Source organism: Sus scrofa, chromosome 1 (genome assembly GCF_054392235.1).
Source record: "Sus scrofa isolate SSC_HxYL_T2T_F1_AM1 chromosome 1, Sscrofa_HxYL_maternal_Yorkshire_Landrace_v2.0, whole genome shotgun sequence".
NCBI lineage: Eukaryota > Metazoa > Chordata > Mammalia > Artiodactyla > Suidae > Sus > Sus scrofa.
The window spans coordinates 215,078,009-215,096,894 of record NC_139383.1 but is presented as its reverse complement, the minus strand read 5'-3'; the positions used below and the strand labels follow the sequence as shown (position 1 = coordinate 215,096,894).

Below are 18,886 nucleotides of genomic sequence, written 5' to 3'. Positions count from 1 at the left end.
TCACTCCCTCCTCCATACCCAGAAACCACTCATCTTTTTACTGCCTCCATTTTTTGGCCTTTTTCAAATGCTGAGTGTTTTATTTCCTTTTCTAATTCACTCTTTCTCTGAGGGTTTTGTTTAGGTTCTTGGCCTTATGAGGGGATCTTTATCCTCTTCCACATCTTGCAATCTAAATAGGCTCTATCCCTTACTTCCTGCTCTTATAGGCTATTAAAATGGAAAGTTCTAAACCACCAGTAACCGGCAGATTCCTTTTGGACATCCATCAGTTTCCTCAGTGAATTTATGGTTTCTCAATTTTTTTGTCTTTATGGAAACTTCCTTGCCAGCTCAGCTGTGCATTTAAGATTTTTAAATGTTATTGTTACTTAAATGTAGTATTTTAGGTGTTCCATAGTGGGAAGCTTCCTCAGAGTATCTCATCCTACATATTGTTGCATGTAGAAGTCCTTTAATTCAATCCTTCACAGACATTTATTTAGTATCAATTTTGTGACAGGCTGATACTAGCCCTTGACAAACCGAGAATACAATACAGTGTGTTAAGTCCAAGGATGAAGTTATGTACAGGATGCAATGGCACCTGAGAGGGAGTGGCCTCTCTCAGCCTAAGGATAAGGAGGTGTCAGAGAAGGAGGCCAGGAAGTGGCACTTAAGCTTTAAGGAGTCAGCCAGGTGAATATAGGGAGTCCGTATTGGATAATGTCAGTCAGAGGAGCAAAGAATTGAGGGAATGGCAGATATTCTGATGTAAAGTGTTGAGTGGATGGGGAGAAGTAGGGAGTTCTGAGGCTATAGAACAGGCAAAGCAAGTCAGCTCCATGCAGACACCTGCTGAGATATTTGTTGCCTTGTCACACCAGATAGAACAGAAAAAGCAGACTGAGCCAGTTGCAACACAAAGGACAAACAGAGAAACAGTTCCAGAAGCCCTTTTCCTTCACTCCTTTTCCAAATTCAGCCTGAAAGAGAAACCAAATAAGAAGGGAGGTCACCTCTGTCCAAAGTTGTCTTTCAGTTTTGAACTGTCACTCTTCTTATAATTCTCTTTATTAAACAAAAGCTCGATTTATGGTCTCAGCCCCTCTTTTCTACCTTTAAATAGTGAGCACCATGAAGGCAAGGAGTCTCTCTGACTTTTCACTATAACCTAGTGCTTAGCTAGTGTCTCCAGGTTTTGTGAACACATGTAATTAACAGCTCTTTGGATTGATTAAGTGTAGAAAGCAGTGTGATTCATCCAAACCTGACTGGAGATACATTGAATCAGTCTACTTTCCTCTTTCCTCCTCACTCGTACAGGCCATGTGAGGAAATGGAAGTTTTAGAGGAAGAAGAGAGGAAAATCAGCTTTGGAGCCAAGTGCTCTTTAGAATAATGCAGGTACTCAGAGGCCATGCTTTAAGTTTCAGAGAACAACCTGAAAAATACTAGATTTTAAGGGGTCAGGAAATATATTTCTCTCATTCTTTTTCTAGTTTCTTAAAACGTGTCCATAGGCCAAGATCAACAAACTAAGAAGCATGAGCACATATGAACAAAGTTGAGTGTTGTCATCCATTAAACTTATAACCCAGTAAATTTGGCACATGATACTATTTGATTAGACTCATATGTTAAGACATTCGTTTAAGTCCTTTTAATTAAAATTATGTTTAAACAACTAAATAAAGTAGTTCTAGAGTCAGTAAGACAACAGGGGAGGCAAAGCTAGATGAAACAAGCACTGTATCAAGCTCCTTTGAACCCCTAGGAGCTGTGTAATTCTTCCCCTCCATGGCCTTGGTAATAACAGTAATACCTAATGAGCTTACTGGTCCAATTCTTATTTAAATATTTTACTTGTATTAACTCATTTATGTCCCATTTGTCCACAGAGTCACCATATGACAGGGCTAGCCATCTTTAGAGCAAGGTGAATACTGAGACCCTATGGAGCGATAGATATTCCTTTTAGGAGACAACACTTTTCACTGTGTTCTGAAAATAGTGCCCAGAAGTCCAATTTATGGCTGCAGATTTGGAGGTTGGTAAGGAAAGTATTAAAGGAAGAGTGATGGACCTCGTCTCACGCAGGGTGAAGAAGAGGTTTGGGATGTGGAAAGAGAAGGCAAAGTATGATTAGTGACAGCATGTAGGTCCCAGAAATGGAGAAAATAAGGAAGCTTAGAAAGGAAACTGGGGAAAGATAGCAAACAATTTCTAAGTCTTGCTTGACCACAGTAAAAGGAAGAATGGGCTCATTCTCTGGTTATGTAAGGGAAGCCTTTACTTTAACCCTATAGCAAACCTATGAGGGTCTCCCTCCCACTCAGGTCTACTGCCTGACATCTTGTGAGAAGAAACTCCCCACCCCACTTCTTTTACTTTCTGCTTTGTTCTGATTTTGTGACTATCAGTCTTTTTTTTTTTTTAAATGATCCTACTTTCAAAGATTTTCTTAATGTTGCCATAAGTATCCTCAAATTTATCAAGCATGAGTTCTGATATTAAAAAGTATTTTCACCATGATCCATGATGAAGCTTTCAACAATCCGAACATACTTCTTTTAAAGGGTCTTTTCATACACTAAGACATTAACTTAGGTTTCTGGAATAGGCATTCTGATATGGAAGTTGTAAGCCTAGGGAAAAAAGATAGAGAAAGCCATTAAAGTCTTGATCATTTTTTCCATGGTAATCCTACTTCTTTCCCCTCATTCTAAAGTCTAAAGGGGAAGACCCAGCTAATCCTCACTGGTCCCATTGATAGTCTAAGAACATCAAGTTTCCTCTCTGTTGCACACATGACACAAGAGAGTATCCTGTCTCTAGCCATGAACACTTGTATTTGTGGTAGAGGTTAAAGTCCACCATCCAAAGAGGAATCTGGCTGAGAGGAAGCCCTATTCCATTCACTGACTGTAGAATAGGTATATTTCTCCTTCACTAGTGGGCCTGAAACCTTCTCTCAGCTGGGAAGTGTCTCCATTCCTAGTATAAACTTCAGGGAACTGACCAGATAATCATTCAAATAGCAAACCTAACATCAGCTTTATGGGAATCAAGTCAAGGGAAGCCTAAATTGTGTGCTGCAAAAACTTACCCAGTTGTATTCAAATACTCAAGTACAGAGGTATTTCAAGAGGTATTTATGGTACTGTATTACAGGCCTCCAAAAGGGGTATTGAGTAGATACAGTGCCAGGAACAGGTGTCAGGATTCAGTGACAGTTGAAAAGAAGTTAAGCCTGCAGGCAACATTAGGCAGTATGCTACAGACTGGGAGGGGGAGAATGTGAGAAGAGGATGCTACGGTCGTCTCTGAATTGTCTAACATGGTTTAGGTTTCCCCCGCTGTCCAAAAGTAGAACATTCCCATGAAACCTTTTCTAAGTCAAAATGGCATAAAACAAAGAAGCAATTACCTTAGGACACATCTTGCTAACAGATGCACAAAATAAATGGAGATAAAGCACGGATGCTTACAGATATAGTTCAAAGCTATGTTGGCTTGATGCAGAGATGCTGAGTGTAGTTCCTAGGGAAACAGTTTGGTGGTGCCACTTTCCCTGCTTGGGGTGGGGGGCTGAGCTCCCTGAAAAATAAGTGCTCAACACCATTTTTGCTTTTCACCTTTTTTCATATAAACAAACATCCTTTGGGGATTTCTTTTGATCAGTGAAAACAGTTATTAGTGTAAGGTCTTTCATAAAAGCAGAATGGCATGAAGTGAACTTTGGAAAAAAAGGGAAAATGTGTTTTTATCTTTGAATTGTTCTGCAGTGTCTTTTTCTGATTTTCTTTAAGTGACTGGCATAAGTACCCCATGTTCCAGGAGACAACTTCCATCTCCTTATTTCTCCTGTGTCACCTATCAAGCTTTATTATATTTCCCATTTACAAGTAGAAACATAATGAACTTGTTAAGCAATAGATCCCAGCAATAGTAACAGTTTTAGTATTTACATGCTAAAATGTTTCCCTAATATGAATCCTTCCTCTAACCTGACTCTCCACCTCAAATATTTTTTCTAAGTGCAGTCTGAAAACAAACAAAAAAACCTGTAGAACTGTGTGCTTTTAAAGTGAAATTGTTTGCTGTGTTCCAAAAAAAAATTAGAAATCACCACCTGAAATATACTAATTGGGAGTGGGGAGAACATTTATATTATAGACTCTAATAAAAGATATAAAAATTGGGAGTTCCTGTTGTGGCTCAGTGGTTAACGAATCTGACTAGGAACCATGAGATTGCGGGTTTGACCCCAGGCCTTGCTCAGTGGGTTAAGGATCCGGTGTTGCCGTGAGCTGTGGTGTAGGTTGCAGACGCGGCTCGGATCCCCCATTGCTGTGGCTCTGGCGTAGGCCGGCGGCTACAGCTCCGATTCGACCCCTAGCCTGGGAACCTCCATATGCCGCGGGAGTGGCCCAAGAAATGATAAAAAGACCAAAAAAAAAAAAAAAAAAAAAAAGTAAAAACTCTGAAATGCTGATTCAAGAAAAGATACTGCTAAATTGGAGCTAATTCAAAGAAAGAGACTAAAAATAATAAAAAGCCCTCAAGGAATGAATATTTTCAAAACTGAGAAAATGTCAGAGTCTAACATGACAAACAACTACTAGTCCTACAAATACCCTTAGGGAACTGGATTCCGAAAGTCTGCATTGTTCAAAGGAGAAAAAAAGGAAATCACTGAAATAAAAGTTACCCAAAGGGAAAAAAAAAAAAAAAAACAACAACAACAACAACAAAAAAAACTTTTAAAACAAAATGTTTTAAATGTTTTTACTTAGATCAGCTCTCAAATGCCTGGAGACATTAAAAACTTGCCAAGGAGAGCATTTGTTTTTAGATAACAAGCTCTAATCGAATAAGTAGGATGGGGCTAATGATTTATTATATCATACATTTTGAGTCTCTTATGTCTAGACCTGGATAAACATTGGAATGGTTTAGAGCTGTTTAGTATACCTGTAACCAGTATTCACTTAGTGAGCACTGACTTGGGTACACCCAAAGCTTGAATAAACTCAAGAGTTCCGTATTATTTTACAGGATCACAAATCTGTAAAGATATTATTTTTTAGGCATGAACCTGACCCATATTAAAGCTTTAAATGGTTAATGATTAATTTTCATAGGCAATTATTTCCCTTAAATATATTATTTTCCAAAAAGCATTGATAGTTTGGAAGGAAAATAAAGAAAATCTATAAATCTTTTATACCAGGAAAAAAAAAGACAAAACAAAGGACTCTTAAGTATATCTTATATAGTTGAAAATATGGTGTCCCTGGAAAGTCTACTGGTATTTTCAAATAGGAGGAAGAAATGAGCCAAGAAAGGCCTTTACCAATGCAGCACCACCCTCCAAAACCAACCCCATTTTCTATTCTTTGTAGTCAGAGTGATTTGTTTGAGATTTAGATATTATGCTCTTGAAATATAATAGAATTGTCTCCATACAGACTGTCTAGACAGGGCAGGAACTATGTCTGTTTAATTTCATTTTACATAGCAGCTAGCAGTCTTGCACAAATAAATGCTTTAGATGATGATGTTGATGTTAGAGTAAGCAGGTGGCCAAAATTTGGGGATAAAGCTTGATACCTTAACATTAATGCTTTACAGTGCATGCATCATGCAACACTGAGTGTTATGTAAAATTTACAAATGTCTGGCTATTTATGGAATAATAAATTATTTCAGCACATTTTATGTCCCTTATTATTGCCCTGTTAAATTTGTTTACATGGAGGAGGAAATATCAATCTGCCTATTCAGAAAGTAGGCAAGAATCCCTACTCAATTTTCCTTGTGTCTAAAATGAAAAGTATTCTTATAAATCTGTATTTTTTAAAAAGAAAGAAGAAAAAAAATAGGTATTTCATCAAGATTTTCTAAGATCTCTTGATTAGAAAACTATCAAGATTGGGATTTCCTACAAGATTTTAAGAAAACAAAACTGGAGTTTCTGCAATGAAAAACATGACTTCTGTTTTGTTTATTTATATGCTATCATTCATTCTAAAACAAACAAACAAACAAACAAACAAAACTGAGTCCTGGTATATAAAACAAGCAAACCAAGCAGTCAAAAAGCCCCATCTTCCTGGAACTTATACTTTAGTGGAAGCACACAGACACAGACAACAATAAGCATAGTATGTAAGTAAATGTATGGTCTACTTGAAAGTCATTAGTGTGATTGGAAAAAAAAGGAAAAAAGGAAAAGTGGAGAGAATAAAAAGGAATCAGTAGTGGAAGATGCAACTTTGCATATAGAAGTCAGAGTAGGTTTCATTGAGAAGGTGAATTTTAGCAAAGACTTGATAGAGGTCAAGGTTAATTATCCACTTGGAATCTGGGCAAAGAAAATTCCAGTCAGAAGGGATAGATGACACATGTGTCGTAAAGCAAGTGTATTCCCAGAGCATCTATGGTCTATTGGGAATTCAGTGTTGGTGGAACCAAGGGACTAAGGAAGACAGTAGGAGGGGATGGGGCCAAATCTTTACCTCTGTCTGTGATGAGGGTTTTGGCTTTCAATGTGAGTGAAGTGAGGAGCCATTGCAGAGATGTAGCAGATGTGTGACATGATCTGTCTCCTGCTCTGATCAGATCATTTTGGCTGCTTTATTGACCAATCTGTCTTGGAAGGCAAGGGTGGAAGAAGGAAGATCAGTTAGGAGACTATTGTAATAATGCAGGCAAGAAATGATGGTGGCTTGGCTGAGACTGTGGTCAGATTTTGCATACTTTTATGTACAGAACCAGCCTTTCCTGATGGGTTGGAGGTGGGAATCAAGAATCATTTCAGTGCAGTGGTTCTCAAAGTGTAGTCACTAAACTAGCAATATCAGCATCATTGGAGAACCTATTTAAAATGCAAATTATTTCAAACCCCTCCCCCCACCGATGTACTAAATCAAAAATTCCAAAGGGTAGGGCCCTAATACTCATATTTTTAGCAAGCCCTACAGGTGATTCTGATGCATAGTCTGGTATAAGAACTACTGCTTTGAGATTTGGGGCCTGAAAAGGATGGAGTTGGCATTGACTGGGATGGTAAAGGCTACAGAGGGATCAGATCTGGCGGGGAAAGGGAGGAATCAGGGATTCAGTTTTGGACATGATGAGTTTGTGATGTCTTAGACATCCAGATGGTGAGGAAGCAGTTGTATATATGAGTCTGGAGTTCAGGAGAGGGGAGTCTGAGTTGGAAATAGAAACTGAAACATTAATTATGTTTCTGAGAACAAAATATCATTTAGATTGGATTGCATCAGTGGATAATTACTATTTAGTAGTTTCATCTTAACTTCAAATAAAAGAGGCAGAGAGCCAAGTAATAAAGACCAAAATATATGAGAGGTGTCTACTTAAGAGTGCTGAGAGAGTGGAGAGCTTTAGGAGGTATATTTTTCAGAACCTCTATCCATTTATTGCAGAGGACTCTTTTATGGTGCTCTTTTCCCATTTTACCATCAATACATTGAGAGTTCCTAATATTTTGAGGGTGGAACTTCAAACTAATAAAATTTTTTCAAATCATCAAGTAAACTGATAAATATCTATATACATTTTTCATCATGGAGTTGCACTCTCACATTTTGGAGGATAGAGTAGATGCTTTATTAAGCAATTATAATTTTATTCTTGCACAGTAACTTTTATGGAGGATGAGCAGTTAGAACAGGATAGAGGGGAGATATGGGATTTAGAGGAATAGTTACAAGATAGGGAGATGCAGTGAGAAGGATTGATTTCTTCAGTTATTACTGTGTGGTCACCTCAATTTCCTGTGTTTTCTTGATATGATCAGATGTTTATACTGACTTTATAAATAAAACCCTAGAATCAGAATACAATGTTTATACCATGGCACTTGTGTAATAATTTCAATGAAACAGCAAATTTAGCAGAAAAGGCCAACCACCAAATATTTAAGAATAGAGATAAAGCAGAAGGATAGCCTTTAGGAAGGAAAATGTCATCTTTCAAAAAAAGAAAAAATAAATAAATAAAAAGTTATCTTTCTCCTGACCCTGAATGTATATGCTGTCTGTTTTTTTCAAAATCATCAGAGAGTCCTTTCTGATGCTAACACCTTAGCTGCCAATATACAGTTGTCTATGTTTCACCCAGTGACTAAATTCTGGGAAAGCTGACCCTCTTTTGTCCTGCAATGTAATCTGACCCACCTGTCATCATTAGGGGACATCTGGGACCCATCTTATCTTTCCCACTGGCTAGTTGATTAACCAGAAAATATTTTCAATTGGATTCGTATATGGCAGAACTCCACGGACTTTATAAATTATAATGGGACCACATTAAAGTTGAACCTTCATTTTCATGCTTTTAAAGAAGAAAACACTGACACAATTAGGATTGAGTTCTTAAAATTGGAGAGAAAAAGTATTGTATTGTATTAAGTGGCTCAATAAGTCTTTCATGTGATCATCTATTTAAAATATTTTTTTCTGGAGTGAGAAAGTCCTAGCTCAGGAGCTTGACACCGAGTTGTCAGTCCACAGGCATTACAGTGAGTTTAAAATAGGCAGAAGGCCAAGTAGTACATTCTTTTGCTCTCTCTTGCTCCATGTCTAATGATGGTGTTTTTGGAGACATATGAAAACCTGAAAGCTGGGGGTCTTTAATCCTAAGCATCCTTTCTACACTATGTTTGTTTGTTTGTTTGTTTTGCCAGGTTCTTGGTGGGGAATGTGTTTAACTCAAATAGCTACTAGACTCTTCAGTAATTTTATTTGTCTTCATCATTACCACCTATGAGATACATCCAGGATGATGTCCAGGATAGAATGTTAAATATTTTTCAGTGCAGTTAAGGTATCAGTTTCTAAATCTAACTTTTAGGAGGATCAAGTGCTATAGTCGTTTGATGGACCAAATTATAATTAAAAACTAAAAACTTTGTGCACAATGAATCTCTACACAAGTAGGAGTTACTCTGTTGTAATTATTATTATGATACTTGTGGGACAAGAGAATATGATGACCTTGCTTGAGTTTCCACTCCTGCAGCTGGGTGATTCCAGATGTATCAGAGCTTCAGCAAGTATCTTGAACTATGCTTGAGATGTTTTGGGTTCAACAAAAGAAGCTTTTGCCAAATCCTTCTTCCCTTAATTTTTAAACATGTGTATTTCAAGGGAAATTTGATTCATATGTTTCTGATTCATTTACACTGAAATCATCAAAATGTTATTTTGTAAGAGCTATTTGATGTCCAAGAAGCTTTCTGAACCTGTTTTATAAGTCCTCTTAAGTCCTTTTTCTTAAAACAGGAAGTTGCATTTTGCCAAGTACAAATAAACTCAAACGTTAAGAAGGTTCAAGTTCAGTTTCCAACTCTGAACTCCAGGTTTTAAGTGCTTTCTCAATTTAGCAAAATATATTTCCCCACCCCTATAAAAATAGGAGCAGAAGGAAACAATATAGTGATAAAAGTGAGTAAAGGTATTCACATGCATTATTATTCTCAGAGATATTTCTCCAGTTGTGAAAGTTTATAAAACCTGTAACAGGTGTTCTTGGAGCTGGTATAGAGGTGAAGTGCAAACAGGAACATCTGTCTGTTTGTTGATTCCCTATGATGTATTTAAATATGTCTGCTTTTTTTGTCACTGAAGAAAAGAAAACCTAAAAGGCTTAGTATATTAACTTCACTATTTAGCAATTTTACCTTTGATTGACTTTGATTCTTATTTATTTTAGTAAAGACAGGAAGACTCAACATGTTTTATTAAACAGAAGGGACTCATAAGAGACTCTATAGGAGCTTTATGTCAGTACTAAGATGATGTCACATTAATTTCAAAATGTAATTGACACTTTTCTTGGAATTGAATAAATGCAGAAAATAATCTCAGGTTCATACTTAGAGGTCTCTTAATTATACATTACTCTTATTACTTAATGCAGAGGTGACTCAGCCTGACCCTGAAATTCTCTTATAGCCGATTCACTTTCATTTATAGAAAAAGAAGGTAAAAGTGATTATGAGGGGGTTTGGAACCATTCTGAACAGTTTCCTCAAGGTTCTGCTTCATTGAGTCAATTACAATATTTCTTCCACACTACTAAGCAGTCAAGGGACTCTTGGAATGATAGGTATTATGTATATGAAGATACTTTATTTAAAAATTACTAAATGAACTTAGCCCTTCAACTGTGGAACCCTTCTGTAGTGGCCATCAGGGAAACGTGTTGACCATCTAAAGCTGGTTATTTATTTATTTTTGTCTTTTTAGGGCTGCACTGTGGTATTTGGAAGTTCCCAGGCTAGGGGTCAAATCAGAGCTTCAGCTGTGGGCCTACACCACAGCTCACAGCAACTTCAGATCCTTAACCCATTGAGCGGGGCCAGGGATTGAACTTGCATCCTCATGTATACTAGTTGGGTTCGTTCCTGCTGAGCCACAACGGGAACTCCTAAAGCTGGTTTTATTAAACTTGCTAAATGGGGGGAGCAACACCTTGACAGTCAGTATTGCCTCAGATAAGGGAATTTAGGGAAAAGGATGTGTAGAGTTTGGGACTGAAGTCATAGGGTTATTTCAAGACAGAAGCTAGTAGGTGAAGTCTAGTTGGAGACTGGCAGGATTTGTAAACTAGGCAAACTGCAGTCTTGTCTCTGAAATATAAGTCCATGAAGTATTAGTATTAAATCAGTTTACTTGTGCTCTTATCTTGGAACACATGGCCTGAAAGGAGCTCATGTTTTAAAATATTTAAGTCTAGAGAGTTTGTATTGCGTCATACAATTGACCTCTTTTATGATTCATAGTGTAGTTTTGCAGGTTGTGGGTTTTATTTTATTTCTCACAATAAGCAACTAAATATCACAGCAAAATAACACATACTTATTGATTGATCTGTAAAAATTTTAAATCATAGCTTGTCATTTAAGAAATTAATAAGTAATGCATTTTAATTGTACTTTCATCAGACAATATTCAAAATCACTTAAGCCTTGTTGGGTATCCGTGTATCTACACCTATGTTATACAAATTATTCTTTTCCTTTAATACTACATTTTATTTACTCTGAGAACATATACGATACCAACAATAAGATGCCTTTCAGAGTTCATATTACATTTTGAGCTACTTTAAGTTCATCTGAAGTAGATGTCTAGACCTCGTTTTGCCTAGAATTTGCGCTTTCTGAAATATTTGAGCTTATATGTTACTTAGTAGTAACACTGAAATTTGAGAAGAGAGTCAGGAATTTCATTTTATAAATCTATTTAAGTGTAAATCTATTTAAATATGAATAGATTTTCAGAGAAAGAAACCTTAAATAAGAGAGCTCTTAAAAACGATAATGTGGTAATTAGAAACTGCTAACAGCCACATGCAAATTCACTTTTTAAGATAAAAAGTTGTAATAAAAGGCTTCCACAGATGGATATTCTATAGTCTCTCATAATAAATCCTAATCTGAATACAGGCTGAATAAAATAGACCTAGCTATCAAAAAGACTTTCTGAGAGATGGGTGATATTTGTCCTTTTAAAGTTAAATCTTAATTGCTTTCACTAAAATCCCTATCATTCATGAGATAATAGCCATGGGTAGTTATAGTGTATTCCATTTATAAAATATACACTTAAAACATTCTTGTTTTCTGCTGGCCTCAGCCAATGTGATTTCAAATTCAAATCAGAGAATTTCCTAATTCTCCAACAATGCTTTCTCTTTAGTGACTTCATTAGATAATCATAGTAATAGCTACCATGTACTGTCTTCCTTGTGCCAGTGTTTGGCTGACATCAGCTCATGACCTCACCATGACCTTGAGAGCTGAGTATCATGTTTGCCTCTGTTCTAAACACAAGGAAACATGGGCCTAAAGAGACCCACCATATTGTAGCCACACTCCCATCTGAGGAAGAAGTTCAAAACCCGAAGCTAAAGAAATTCAGGTATAAATACTGTTTTCTCCATTTTGTTTTCCAGGCTTAGCTCTAGATACTATGTGGCCTAAGTATACTGTTTTAAAAAAACATTCACAACCCCACCAAAAATCTTGAACAAAATCATCAGAACTTTTTGCTTCTAGTTTCTAAAATAAAGTATTATCATAGCTCTTGGTATCTAACGTATCAGACAGAGATACTTTCAACTAACCCTGTGACTGTACTAAGTTCTACTGAAGTTACAAGGAAAAATAATGATATTACAACATGGAGGGAATCCATGGACTAATCAACATCTTTGCGAAATTATATTTCAAGGTGACTACTTTCCCAGCTAGTATCAGTCAGATCTGTTTCAAGCTATTTTCTTTTATTTCAAAAAGAAAATTGCCTTCACGGTGAGTATTTTCTCAAATCTCTACATTTTAAGAGCCAAATAATCATCTGACCTTTCCTATGCTATGGGAGGGTCCATCTGTAATGACAGGACATGTGCTTTGTTTTCTAAAACCTAGAGCACATAGCTGCTCTGGTTTTCTCTTTGGGACCATCCTCTTAACCTGTCCTTGTCCCTCCCCCTTTCTTCTCCAGGACTGCCCACCAGAAGCAGGTGATTTCCGAGCACAGCAGTGCTCAGCTCATAATGATGTCAAGCACCATGGCCAGTTTTATGAATGGCTTCCCGTGTCTAATGACCCTGACAACCCATGTTCCCTCAAGTGTCAGGCCAAAGGAACAGCCCTGGTTGTTGAACTAGCACCTAAGGTCTTAGATGGGACTCGTTGCTACACAGAATCCTTGGATATGTGCATCAGCGGTCTGTGCCAAGTAAGTGCTGGCTTATTTTCCTTCTATTTTTTTCATAGGGTTTTGTGTCTGTAGTTTTTGTGTAGTCCTGCTATTTGAATCACTTAGTGTTACTGTTTCTAGAGTTCATAAATGTTGACATATTTGAAAATGGAGGTTCAACATTGATTAAAACTGTAAGTGCTGCACTATGTGTTAAGGAAAAGTGCGCTAGAGTTTTTTTTTTTTTTTTTTCCTTGAATCTGTCTTCAATATTGTGTATCACTTTTATACTAGATTCTGAAATTACTTCTAGCTTGGTTGTCCCTGAAATATGGGGTGTGTGTGTATGTATTTGGAGGGAGTATCAACTTTCATTTACTTAGAGCTTCAGAATTGGATAGGTGAGATTGGCTCTAAAATCTCCAAGTTCACTAGAGAAGAACTTGTTGCTTCTTTATCATAACTACAGTTTTATTGAAAATTTAGACAAACCATAGGAAGAGGCATGGCCACGTCAGCTGGGTCAAATTCCTGCCATGCAAATCTTTAAAATGGGGATAGCAAAAGGGTTTAACTTTTGGAATCAATTCATCGGTGTCTACTTTAAGGTGGGAAATTAGTAAGGTACCAGAGAGTTAATATGTTTGCCTCTTGATTTCAAAGTCTACTCTTTGGATTAGGATGACCAGCCCAGTTTTGGATGGAGAAGTTGCTAAATTTTCCTGTGTGCTATACTTGATCACATCTTTCTTTTTAAATAAATTTCACAGAGTAGACATTTTGAGAATTTTTGCCTCTCTCAAAAAGACATTGGTTGAAATTTTTCTCTTCAGGATTTCTAATATCACAGCTAGCAAAAAAAGGAATGAACTTAAAATGTGTTTCAATAATTTGTTGTTTCAAATTCACCTGTTTAAAAACCTAGATCTGTATTCAGATGTAAAAGGAATAGCTGTAGTGTGAATGACAAGAGATATGAAATGTCTTACAAAGTTCTATGTATATGAGAGGGAAACAGACACACTAAGCCTTCATGAGGTCTAGAATCGTGAGACAGGGAATTTGTGACAAGCCCAAGCACATCGTAGCCAGGAGGATGGAGTGATGTTTACATATCTGAAGGTTTCTTTATATACAAGAGATGTGTAAATTTCTGATATAAATTTGAATATAGAACCTTACTATTTTTAAAGCTAGAAAAGTCCTAAAAGATGATCAAATAAACATCCTAAAAAGTGTATATTTGAACAACCTTTTGGAATAATTGGTGTGTTTGCTTCCTTCTCTAAAACTCTCAGTGATGTTGCAATGGAATTATGGAATATGCAAAAGCTTTGGGATGATAGAGTTGTAAAGCAAGTAGATTCAGAGAAAGGGACTATGTTGCAGGGAATGGCAAATAAAATAATAATAATTTCATTTGTATGTGTTCTGTTTGAACAAAGCATGACAGATTTCCATTTTGTAAATGAAAAAAAAATGAGGCACCAGAAAAGTTGTGTGATTTTCTAAAAGTTATGTGGTTCGTCATGGTAGAAATGAGACTCAATTTCAGGTCTCCTGATCTCTAGTCCAAAGCTGCGTGTACTATATTCCAATGATGAATTAACCAAAATAAACAAGACAGGCCAGCAAATTAGGTTTCATTTGTTTCTGTTGCATGGGAGTTCACTGTGGCCTCTTTTTTTCCTAGTCTAATCCTGCCAGCTGGCCTCGAGTACCTTGGCAGCTGAAGCAAGAATAAACATGCCTCCCTAACTTAGAGTCTTGTAAGTGTGACCTGTTAGATTAGGGGGCAAATGTAAATTAGAGACTATCTGAAAAGTATAGCAATTTAGAAATGATAATTGGTTATTATTATTTTCTTCATTTATTAGTCTTATTACAGGCAATAGGATGTTAAAGGAGATATAAAAGTTCATATTGCGCTTATACACTAACAAGTAATGTGGTCAGAGACCAAGTTTCCACCCCACCCCCCACCCCTGCCCCACAGTACACAGTAAGAAGAGAGCGAGAAGTATTTTGAGAAAAAGTCATGGTGGCTTGAATGGCAGACAGGTCCAAGGTCGACACTGGGTGGCTAAGAAAGAGTTTTAGGGGAGAAAAGACATAATCAGAGATCTGCTTTAGAAAGATGAATATAGCTGCAGTTAAGGGATGCTTCAAGTGGAGCCTGGACCACTTACAGGACCCTCCAAGCAAGAAGACCAGCTGAAAAGGAGGCACTTAGAGCAGTCAAGTTTAGGAGAACCGGAGCCTGGGCCAGATCGGTGACAGCAGGAACAGAAAGGAAACAGTGTCTCAAGCCAGGAAGGAATTTTCATCTTTACTATAATTAGATTAGGAGAATAGCTTAAAAAAATAGAAAGGTATATATCAATTATGCTCAAGAAATTAAAACTACCATTTAGTATGAATTTGTTAAGGGATATCATTTTGGATCCTTGCTACTATTACCATAATAGCCTGTGTTTTCATTATTAAAACCTACTTGAGGAGTTTCCTTTGTGGCTCAGTGGTTAATGAAACTGACTAGGAACCATGAGGGTGTGGGTTTGATCCCTAGCCTCGCTCAGTGGGTTAAGGATCCCACATTGCTGTGAGCTGTGGTGTAGGTCGCAGACTCAGCTGGGATCTGGCGTTGCTGTGGCTGTGGCATAGGCAGCAGCTACAGCTCTGATTAGACCCCCAGCCTGGGACCCTCCATATGCCATGGGTGTGGCCCTAGAAAAGACAAATGAAACAAAACAAAAACCTACTTGAATTTTATAGAAAGGAGGGAAGGAACAGAAAGAGACCACAATGAGAGAGGAATATATTTGAAGTTCCCAGAATGAGTAACAATCCTAAAAAACTTACTTGACTTTGCAAATAATAAGATGAGACCTTATTAAAACAATTGAAATGTTTTTTTCTTATACACCAAAAAAGGATGATGAGGGATAAAAATGAAATAGTTAAATGCAGTGTGCACTTTTTCCAAAGAACAAGAATGAAGCTAGTCACCAAGAGAAAAGCACTCAGTGTTACCTTGAAAGAGTGGACATACATAAATTTCATCTTACTTAGAAAAAATTCCCTTCATTTAGGTTGCATTTGCAGATTGGTGATTAGTATTTGTGGTCTTTGGTAGGAAACATTAAGAAAAAGCCGTATTTTCATAATTTTAAAAACTCAAAAATTTTAATGCCAACTTAAATGTGCAGTTTTTCTAACGAGCTTCTGGTGTCTGCCATGTTTTCCCTTCTCTTCCATTTCTTCCCCATTTATTGGAAATTCTCAGCTCTCTCACTGGCTTTATTGTTGTCTTATCACTTTTTTCAATAAGCTGCTTTAACCATTTTTGATGCTAGGCAGATATAAATGATAACTCTAGAGAAGCAATCATCTAGCTTTGGATCTATTCTTACCTTGATAGAATAGGGCAGCATAACTGAGATTTGTCGCTTATGATTACCAGTTATTTTAGTTATGTCTGTTTAATACTCAACTAAAACCTACTTCCTCAAAACTGTGGGCTTTAGCTCTTATGTAAAAATAAAGGAGACTTAGACTTTTAGAGCCAAAAGATGCCTGAGCAAAGATACCGTGTCACATAGGAGGGACCTGAAACCTGGAGACAGTTCCAGAGTCATTAATGAAAGGGTTATCTGTATTCATAGTGAATTTGCTTCAGGAAAATTCTAGAATCATTGCTATTTGAAAGAAATACCTTATTCTTACTCAGTTAATATTAGAGCATCATATTAGGTAGTGTATTCACTCTAATAGTAACAGCAATAATAACAATAAAATATCCTCCATTTTTCTAAGTAACTACCAGATACATAAACTGGGCACTTTACTCATATTTTTAAAATATTTACAACTCTGAGTATTAGGTGACATTATGCTCATTTCATAGATGAAGTACTGCAGCTCAAGTAGATTATAGGTCTCGCTCAGAAATACCTAATTCTGACTCCAAAGCCCCTATTTCTCCTGCTAAGGCTGGATGGACAGAGGCAGGGCTATATTGAGCCCCCATTCTTAACTGTCTTCCAGGCTCACTTGGAGAACTCTTAAAAGACACAATTCTTAATCTCTCCCCTCCAGAAATTCAGATTTACTTGCTGGATGTTTTTAGAACACTCTCCTATGACCCCACTGTTTGGCCAGATTTATAGAACCACTCATTTACAGATTAGAAAGCATGAAGTATTTGAAGTCCAAAGACACAGATTAGGATCTGGATTTTCTTTAGTTATGTGTGTCATCTTGATCAAGTTACTGACCCTTTCTAAGCTCTGTTTTTGCTCTGTGGAAAATAAGATTGTCACAGGCTCTAGGGCACTGAGATAATTCACATGAAAATGCTTAGCAAGAGGTCAAGTGCTATGGAAATGAAGAGTACCCTGAACATTGTGAGCTGCAAGATATATTAAAGTAATGGTTCCCTGTGCAGGAATCCGTAACCCTGTAACAAGTCAAAAAAGTTTTAAGACAAAGTAACCAACTTCTTTTTCTGCAAAGAACATTCAAAAAGAAAAGGAGAACTTCTGTCATGTATTTTCACCATCATCATTTCACAAGTGAAAATTTTAATAACAAGAAAACACTAAGAACCTGATTTCAGAAGGAAGGACAATCCTTTCCATCGAATATAGTTAGCTTTATGAGAAAGTTACTGTACTTTGTTTTCTTTCTTTCTCCAGAGCGCAGAAATTGCTACTACTAGCTCTTTATGGCCCACCATTTGGAAAGCACTGCCTTTGAGATCACTTGCTCTATTCTGAGAAATATTGCTGCACTAGGTTATGCTATTTTCCCAGGATCTTACATCTAGTTAACGGCAGCCTAGAGGTCAGACAGTGTCATTGCTTATCAGCATTTTTAAACTATGCCCCCTATGTTATTTCTCCAGCCTCTCCCACAGTTAAAATCTTGTTCAACCTTAATTCTGTCATTTATACATGGAAACAATAGGTTTAGTGAAAATGTCTTTTTAAACAACATCCTCCCCTTTCCATCCCCACTAGAATCTGAGTATTGTCCCCGGGGGGTGATTGTGTTAGTGTCTCCCCCACACCTTACATCTCAGCCCAGGAAACACTGGGATTTTTATTTGCTCATGATCTTTCCAGACTAGATGAGGTTGGAGATAAGGCAGAGCTAGGAAGGCAATATGTCATATATGAAGAGTTAAGACCAAATGTTCTGGAGTCATGCTGCCTGGGTTTGAATCTAAGCTCTACCACTCATTAACATATGACTTTGAGCAAGTTCTTGAGCCTCAGTTTCTTAACCTGCAAAATGAGGATAATTTCTGGAACTACCTGGTAGTCTTGCTGTGAAGATTTAAGAAATGAAATGCATTAAAGTGCTTACTCTGAGCTCGTTCAATACTAGATTGTGGTGGAGCTCCCCTTGTGGCTCAGTGGGTTAGGAACCCAAGCTGTCTCTCTGAGGATATGGGTTCAGTCCCTGGCCTCACACAGTGGGCTAAGGATCTGGCGTTGCCATAAGCTGTAGTGTAGGTCACAGATGTGGCTCACATCCCACATTGCTGTGGCTGTGGCATAGACCGGCAGCTGCAGCTCCAATTCAACCCCTAGCCTGGGAATTTCCATAGGCGACAGGTATGGCCCTAAAATGAAAAAAAAAAAAAAAAATTAGCTTGTGGTAGTAGTAGTAGTAGTAGTACCCAAATTATTTCTGTCTTGGAGTTCCCTGGCAGCCTAGCAGTTGAGGACTTGGCATTGTCACTGCTGTGGCTTGGGTTCCTGCTGTTCTTTGGGTTCCTGCTGTGGTTTGGGTTGGATCCCTGGTCCAGGAACTTCTACGTGCTGTGGGCGAGACCAAAAATAATTATTTGTCTTTGACTTTTCCCTCTTTATGGCCTTTTTACGCATGGGGTTTAATGTGGTTATACCTAATTAAGGGGATCCTGACTTCCCAGTGAATGAACAGACCTTCTGTTAATTTCCTATTGCAACCTTCTTTTGCTAATAGCTCCACGTTGCACCATTATCAACTCCTGATCCCAGGCAGTGAATTGCATCCTGTACAGAGTTAATGAGCCATCGCAAATAGGATCAGCTCTATTAGTCCTGCTGTTATTCATTTATTTTCATTATCCAAATTACCCCATTTATATTGGTTATAAAGCACAAAGCTGGTTT

At 37.4% G+C, this 18,886-nt stretch overlaps 1 protein-coding gene across 28 annotated transcripts in view; it reads left to right on the top strand.

The window, feature by feature from the left end:
• ADAMTSL1 (ADAMTS like 1) overlaps positions 1-18,886 on the top strand; it is a 1,005,193-nt gene that overhangs the window by 635,369 nt on the left and 350,938 nt on the right. For all 28 annotated transcript variants that reach the window (XR_014821152.1, XR_014821138.1, XR_014821132.1 and 25 more), the window contains one exon: positions 12,525-12,761. Coding sequence is in view for 11 of the 28 variants with exons in the window: in XM_021074260.2 (XP_020929919.1) it covers positions 12,525-12,761 (237 nt within the window). In the remaining 17 variants the exon portion in view is untranslated. The remainder of the gene's footprint in view (positions 1-12,524; positions 12,762-18,886) is intronic.